The sequence below is a fragment of the Tupaia chinensis genome, unplaced genomic scaffold, assembly GCF_000334495.1.
Source record: "Tupaia chinensis unplaced genomic scaffold, TupChi_1.0 Scaffold000600_1, whole genome shotgun sequence".
Classification (NCBI taxonomy): domain Eukaryota; kingdom Metazoa; phylum Chordata; class Mammalia; order Scandentia; family Tupaiidae; genus Tupaia; species Tupaia belangeri.
In genome coordinates this window covers 509,587-518,261 of record NW_006160117.1, presented here as the reverse complement: position 1 = coordinate 518,261, position 8,675 = coordinate 509,587, and the positions used below count along the sequence as shown (strand labels likewise).

General features: G+C 38.5%; 1 protein-coding gene across 2 annotated transcripts in view; it reads right to left on the bottom strand.

Moving 5' to 3' along the window:
- Positions 1–8,675, bottom strand: part of POLA1 (DNA polymerase alpha 1, catalytic subunit) — a 353,788-nt gene that overhangs the window by 334,458 nt on the left and 10,655 nt on the right. For both annotated transcript variants that reach the window (XM_027775720.1, XM_027775721.1), the window contains exons 5-6: positions 1,221–1,339; positions 700–762 (exon numbers count right to left, since the gene is read on the bottom strand). In XM_027775720.1, the coding sequence (XP_027631521.1) occupies positions 700–762; positions 1,221–1,339 (182 nt within the window). The remainder of the gene's footprint in view (positions 1–699; positions 763–1,220; positions 1,340–8,675) is intronic.

Below are 8,675 nucleotides of genomic sequence, written 5' to 3'. Positions count from 1 at the left end.
TAGCAACAATACTACAGAAATCACCAGAAAACCGGAATAGATATTGAATCCACCCCTCACCAATTTTTTTTTAATGTAATGTACTCTTTCACTTACCCTTACAGAATATTACACTTTTTAAAAAACTGTTAAGACAGAACTACATGGTACTGATGTTAGTAACTTTAATCAAGGGTCATTTAAAACCAAGTACACCTCTAAATGAGAAATGGCCAAATGCAAATTCAGAGTGAGGCCTGTTTTGAGTTCTATCAAGAATAGCTCACAGACTCTTCCTTCACTCCCACTAAGAATTCACGACGAGGATCTCGTGCCTGGTTGTGCAGACTGACAGGCTTCACTCTATTCAGTGAGCATACACTACAGCAACTGAACATCGGCAGTGAGCATTCACAGAACTGACTCCTGAGTATATTCTTACTATTTCACACACACACCCACACAGCCCCATCAACATAATCACATAGCTGTAACAGCTGGAAACTACTCACCTAAAATGGTAAGAAGAAATCAACCGGAAGGCATTTTTTTGTTTTGTTAATATGGGTTTTGGTTGTTTTTTTTTGGGGGGGGGGGGATGGTTCTGTCCTTAAATTTTAAAAAAAATTCTAGCTATATAGCCTGCTTTGTATAATTACTGAATTGTTTCTTCAACCTATATCCCCATGTGTATTTTATAATTCCTAGAGATTCACTTACCCCAGTGTTCAAATCCTGTAGAATGTCACCGAGGAGATCATCCTTTGACAAATCTATAGCTTTCTGGAAATTACAAAGGAAGATAAAATGAGAAAGACCTACACTTAAAATGTTCATTCAGACTATACAAAATCCATGAAAAGAGCCTACCCAGTTAGTTCTCACCTGCTCATTTGTCACTCTGAGTGCTAACCTATTATTCCCAGATGTTAACACTGGTGTGTATATGATTTCTGAATCTATAGCCCTCATCCCCTAATTTCATCCTCATTCCATGACCTTCCAGCTGATCACTGAGATTAAGCACACTGTCAATTCAGCTTTTCTGATCAATTTTCTGTTTCCCTAAGTTCCAACCACTGAAGTGTCTAAATTCATGCAGAAACGTACATCTACCTTAGTGAATGAAATCAGAAAGATGTTACTTAAATATGTTTTAAACACCCATTATCTGTATAATCAAATATTAAAATTCACTTCACAAAGGAAAAGGTAAAACATAAGAAAACCATAAAACTCACATCTGCGGTTTTCTTTCCAGCACTAGCGATGAACATTGACTTGATATTGTTTGGTTTTGTCACCGCAGGCTTCTTCACATTTCTCTTATCTTTGCTGCGTACTTTACTGCTATCTTTTCCTATTGGAATATATGCTATTTAGAAACATGTACTGGCAAAAATCAAAAAAGAAAAACTAAGTCTACCCAACCACTCTCTGTACATGAGAATTTGAGAAGAAAACTGCCAAGACTTATAAACACAAAAAGATGAGATTTTTATATAAGGTGCATAGGCAAGGATTTTTAGAATGAGCTTAATAAGAAAACTTGACCTAAATGTTATTATGAAAACTGACAAAAAACCAGTTAAATATCAAGATGACTTAATTATTATTGTTCATGCTAATAAAAATCTTTTATAGGGACCAACAGTTGGCGTAATGGCTATGTCGCCGGGTTCCCATGTAGTCGACCACGGTTTGAGTCCCAGACCCGGTGGCTTAAACTCACACCGGACACGTGTGCGTGTGTGCCCAAGATCCTGAGAGGAGAATGGAGGAGAAGGGATTGTAGCATGGCCATCCCTCCAGGGGGTGATTTCTTGCTTTCTGTCTCTCTGTGTCTCTCTTTCTTTCTGTAGAGTGCATACATCCTATAGCAAAAACCTCTCAAAAAGAAAAGAAAAGAAAAGAAAAGAAAAGAAAAGAAGTTAAAAGATAAAGTAAAACTGGAACTAAGGAATTAGTCTAGTAGCCTTCATGAAATCATGTCTTTACAATGAATCTTTGCTTGATGCTGAGCCTGTCAGGAAAACTCAGCTGTGAAAAAACAGGATTACCAATTATAATACTGTATAATACTGTAGCATCCTGATGTCTATTTTCTAAGGAAGTGCAACCAGACACATGTAAAATATATTAGCAACATTAAACAGTACTGACTCATTTGCTCATTAAAGAACATCTTTTATCATATGTTTTCTTGACTATGTGCAAATCATCTACAAACTTTTTTAAAAAGATTTATTTCATTCCTATTATTATTATTACTATTATCTAATTTAACCAGAGAGAGAAAGGGAAAGGGAGAATGCAAGTAGCCAGGTCCAGGGTTCGAACCATGGTCAGCCATATGGGAATCCAGCAACATAACCCTTATGTCATCTACTGCTAGCGCCTTTAACCGCTACGTCACCTGCCAGCCCCCAAACTTATCTAATACTATCAATTTTACTCTTGCTTTCTGGTACATTCCAGAACAATCATGAACTAAAAAACAAAAAAAAGAAGAAGAATTAAAATAGTGTGGTAGTCACATATAAGTAGACCAAATGACATAAAAGATGAAGTCCAGAAAAGATTGAATTACTTATAGAAACTTAGCATATAATAAAGGTAGCATCTCATATCATTAGGGAAGAAATAAACTTTTATTTTTTTACTCTTTTTAATTGCCAGAGGGCACATGTACTCCCCAGAGACAGAAAGAGACCCAGTAAGAGAGAAAGTCCCCCCCACCCACCCAATGGGGCATGATCACATCATATACCCCTCTCCTCTACCTCTCCATCCCATCAGGATTTTGGGCACACACACACATGCACCCAGCACGTTTTTCAAGCCACCAAAGGCCAGGATTGCAAATGCAATTGCCACATGGGATTGTCACATGGGATCTGGCTCCCTTAACCACTAGGCTACAGGGCTGGCCCAGTAATGTTGGCTAGTCATTTGTAAAGTAAGCCAATATAGGGGCTGGCAGGTGGCATGGTGGTTAAAGGCACTGGATTCCCACGTGGCTGACCGCGGTTCAAGTCCTGGACCTGACAGCTTGCATTCTCCCTTTCCCATTCTCTTTGTCTCTCTCTGGTCAAATTAAAAAATAATAACAAATGGTATTAAATAAATAAATACTTTTAAAAAAAAATAAAAAGAAAGAAAAGAAGTAAGCCAGTATAAACACTAATTAGATCACAGATCAAATTTTTTTTTTAGATGAAACTATACAAGTACTGGGAAATAGGGGCTGGTTCCACAATGCAATGGTAGAGCACTGGTCAAGAGATGCCAGATCCCACATGGCAACCATGTTTCAAACCCTCAGCATGTCAGCCTGATAAATACATGTGGCATGCACATGCGTAAGTGCCCAGGACCCAACAGGCTGGAGGGCTGGTAAAAGGGATAGTGGTTTGACTATACCCTACGAGGACTCTCCTCTCCTCCCTCCCTCTCTCTCTCTCCCTCTCTCTCTCTCTCTCGCATGTAAACACATGTGCTCTACCATATATAACATTTTTTAAAAGTGAATTTCATTGTAGTCGGAGTGTGATAAAAACCTATGATTCAAAAATCATGTGCAAGAAAAAAAGATTGATAAATTCAATTACACCAGAAATAAGAAAACAAGAACTAGGAAAAAACTTTGGCAATATGTATCACAGGTTAAAAAAAAATTTCCCTGATAATTTCCTTGATATAAAGAACTTTCAAAAAAAAAAAAAAAAACCAAGATATAAAGAACTTTAAAAAAAAAAAAAAAAGACCAAATGCCTAAAGTCTTTTCTTTTGGAAATGATAAACATTTATTTGGGTAATAATACAAACATATGTAAATATTAAGTTTTATGAAAAGATGCTCAATTTATGTATGAAAACAGTGCAAAGGCAAATCACACTAAGCTACCACTGCTCACATATCAGAGTGACGAAATGTCCAAAGCTTGACAAATACACTAATTAGGGAGGCTATAGGGAGACCTTCAGACACTATCCATGGAGTGCAAAATGGGACAACTCCCCTGAAGAGTGATCAGATAGTTAGATAGCTAACAAAACTTCGTGTGTATTCACTCTCTAAGCCATCAATCCCACGTCCAGGAGTTTCCCGAGAAAAACACAATGTGCACAGAATTACTAAATGTGGCACTCATTGTAAAAGCAAATTGCTAAAAAGTAACCTGAATGTCCACCCATAGAAACCACTACAACCATACCACAGAATACTCTGCAGCTATATAGAAATATATGTGAAAGAAAGATCTCTATATATTTATATAGAGTGATTTTCAAGATATCTTATTCAGGCAAGAAAGCAAAGCATAAAACTATTTAGCTTTTGCCAAAAAAAGGTGCATATACATACATTATAAATACACACACACACACACACACACACACACATATATATATACGTATACACACAAAAAAATTTAGGTCATTGAGAAAGTCATGACACATTTTTCTATGCAAAAAAATAACCAAAACATGAAAACAAGCCAAATGTCTATCAGCTAATAAAAGGAAAAGCAAAATGGGGCATATCCATAATGGAATTTTTTTAAAGATTTATTTATTTATTTAATTCTATTTGTTAATTACTTTTTAATTTGACCAGAGAGAGACAGGAAGGGAAATCAAGAAAGCGAGCTGCCAGGTCCAGGACTCAAGCTGCGGTTGGCCACGAGGGAATCCAGCACCTTTAACCAGCATGCCACCTGCTGGCTCCACACAATGGATTATTCTGTCATAAAATGGAATAAAGTACTAATACATGCTACAACATGGATTAAACTTGAAACCATTATGCTAAGTAAAAGATGCCAGACACAAAAGGTCACATATTTTATGATTCCACTTACATGCAATGTCTAGAATAGGCAAATCCAAAAAGACAGAAAGTAGATTAATGGTTGCTAGGGGCGGGGGGAGGGGAGACCGAGGAGTGACTGTTAAAAGAGTATGAGATTTCCATTTGAGGTGATAAAAATGCTCTGGAACGAGACAGTGATGGTTATTAACACTGAGTGTAATATGTGTCACTAATAATAAATGGCAAATTTTATGTTTTATGTATTTTACCACAAGGAAAAAAAGGTATCTTTCATGTATTTAAAACTGTGAAAAGGTTTTCAGGACATCTGTGAAAAATGTGAGCCAGGAGAACTGTATCAAGAAACTTACATTTTTGGGACCAGCAGTAGACGTAATGGCTATGTCACTGGACTGCCAATGTAGTCAATGGCGGTTCGCGTCCCAGACACAGTGGGTTAAAATCACACCCGGCACCTGTGCGTACGTGCCCATTTTTGGGACCAGCAGTAGACGTAATGGCTATGTCACTGGACTGCCAATGTAGTCAATGGCGGTTCGCGTCCCAGACACAGTGGTTTAAACTCACACCAGGCACATGTGCGTACGTGCCCAAGATCCCGAGAGGAAAATGGAGAAGAAGGGATGGTGGCATGGTCATCTCCCCCTGGGAGGTGATTTCTCATTTTCTGTCTCTTTGTATCTCTCTGTCTTTCTGGGGAGCGCACGTGCCCTATACCAAAAACATCTCAAAAAAAAAAAGAAGAAGAAGAAACTTACATTTTTATTGAGATTACTTAGAGCAGTTTGAAAACAGAATTAGTGGTCAAAAACTTTAGTATACGAAATTTGGGTCTTAATATAGAGTATAAAATAAAGGTTTGAATAGCAAAGAATCATGAAGGGGGCTTTAATCTCATCATTTTGATCCTTTAGACAGAGGACCCCCCCAAAAAAAAAATAAAAAAATAATGGGACCAGCAGTTAGCATAATGGCTATGTCGCTGGACTCCCATGTAGTCGACCACGGTTCAAGTCCTGGACCCGGCGGCTTAAACTCACACCAGGCGCATGTGCGTGCGTGCCCAAGATCCCAAGAGGATAATGGAGAGAAGGGATTGCGGCGTGGCCATCCCCCCGGAGGGTGATTTCTCACTTTCTATCTCTCTGTCTCTCTCTGTCTTTCTGGCAAGCGCACTCACTCTATAGCGAAAACCTCTCCAAAAAAATAAATTAAAAAAAATTAAAAATTAAAAATAAATTCGAGGTGAAATTCTTCCACAATATGGTGTTTGTGTTTTGATGTTTTCCCACTGTTTTTTCTTCACTGGATATGGTTGATATTTTTCTCTGTTTGAAAACAACATGCCTGAGCCAACCAGTGACATGGTGGTTAAGGCAGTTGGACCTTACATGGCCAACTGCTTGGTTCAAGTCCCGGACCCGGAAGCTAGAAATACACAGCAGGTGTGTTTACGTGCAAGCCCAAAATCCCACGAGGAAAATAGAGAAGGAAGTGTGTCATGGCCATCCCTTTTTTTTTTTAATGGCCATCCCTTTTGAGTGAATGCTTTCTCACTTTTTCTCTCTTTATCTCTCTCTCTCTACCAAGCATACATACCCTAAAACAAATTTATTTTTAAATTCCAGGGATTGGATCCATACCACAGAGTTGACCTTTTACTTCTAAGCAAAACTCTGCCATTTCTTATAAGTGTTTAAAATAGATTGCAAAATTCCATTTTCCTTCCTAAGATATTGTGACTTTATTAGGCTCCTAGTAAGGGACACTGAAATAGTGGGAACTTGTGGGTGAATGGTGGTGGCAAAGCAAAAAATAATTGCTAACACTAGTTCTCTTCCAGAAAGTCAAATCATTCTCGCCAATAATAGAGTCCTGGGAAGAAACAACATGGTAACTGTGGAAACACAGAGATGGCTTCTCTACTTGACAAACACCGCACCTTTCGTTGTGTCCACTACCGTGACTGGCACTGGGATGACCAGGACATAGGTCCTTTTCTTGAGAAGCTCCCTGTGTAGTCTAATTTATAACTGACAAAACCAAAGCCCAGATAGGTGATGGGACCAGTTTAAAATGATACAAGTAAGAATAAAGCCATATCTCTAATCCAAGCCTCCTCGGTTCAGGGAGATAAGAATGGCACAGGGGCCCATTCTCGCCTTTGGGGACTCACAGAAAGGGGGAATGCACAACTAGCTACTCTGCAGACAGTTTCTACATTACACAGGTTGACAGAAACCAGGAAGATGGTCCACATATTCTAACTGGTGAATAAATGACTAACATCCCGTACAGAAAACGTACACGAGTGCTTCTTTTTCTTAAGAATTATTTATTTATTTCAATTTGACCAGAGAAGGACGAAGTGAGATCAAGAGAGAGAGAGAGAGAGAGAGAGAGAGAGAAAGCAACCCGCCAGGTCCGGGACTCGAACCGCAGTCGGCCATGTGGGAGTTCAGTGTCCTTAACCACCACACCACCTTCTAGTCCCTACATGTGCTTTTTTTTTGTAAAAGGAAACATAAGGATAAAACGAAAACTAATAAAAATGGTTACCTAGAGAGATGGGTAGAAACAAGCAGAAGGCACAGAGCTAAGAACAAGATTTATCTGAGTATCTCTCTATATATCATTTTGATTTTTAAATCAAATAAATGTTTTACAATATTACAAAGACAAAATTTTAAAAAGGACTATTTAAAAACTGTTTATAATAAGAGACAAGAACACATGTAAGCATGAGGGAAGGAGAGAGAGGGAGAGAAAGAAGGAGACAGATTGGTATTTTTCTCAAAGGTCTCATCGTGATTCCCCCATGACAGCCCCAGTTAGCTAGGACCATAGGTACATATCACTGCACCGGTTCGTTTAGGCTGGGCTGGGAACCAAACCCAGGAATTTCCAGGTGACCTCAGCCACCACACCCTGTGGCTAGGCCTAAAGACTGAAATGGACTAGAAATAAAAACAAGAGAATCTGTGTAGCAAGTTTTTAATATAACACAGAGAAAAAAAATCAATACTTTATTTAACTTCTGAACACAATACGCTGACTGTAGTCTCTTATATACCAACAAATAAAACATCAAAGAAATTATAAACATTACTTAGAAAGGTAGTTAAGAGGTACTCGTTTAGTAGTTCCAAAATTACTTTATGTCTATCTTGGAAGACAAAGAATTAAGATGAAGAACCCAGTGGTGCTAGATTTGAAACAATCAAATACATCAATACGAATTCCCCTATATAATCTGTTAGTTCACTCCCTGAAACGTCCTAGAAGCCATCACACCCCAACAGCAATGAGCGCATCCATCTCCCAGAACTGAGTATCATTGCCCCATTAAGAGAACCAGAACTGAGGGGTGGGCAGGTGGCGTCATAGTTAAGGCCGCTGGACTCCCACATGACTCCCTGTGGTTCAAGTCTCAGATCTGACAGCTTGCTTTCTCACTTTCCCTCTCACTCTGTCCCTTGCTAGTCAAATTAAAAAATTAAAATAAAGTTAAATAAAATAATTCTCTAAAAAAAAAAAAAAGAAAGAAAAAGAACCAGAATTGTTTGGAGAAATGGTTCATTTTATGTCTGGGCCAGGAAGAGTCCAAGATAAACATCTAGGGCCCAGCAACTTGAAGAACATGCAGAGCACATGTACATACTCTTTCGCTCTCTCTCCCTCTCCCTCTCCACTCTTTCTCCCTGGTGATCACGTGTGTCCTCCAGCAGTAAAACAAGCAAAAAAGAGAAATTCCCAATCTCATTTTAAAGAAACTAAAGCAGGCTTGTTTAGTAAAAAAAAAAAAAAAAATTTGCCAATGACTATATAGCTAAGAAAATCCAACACTCACTCCTACCACTTT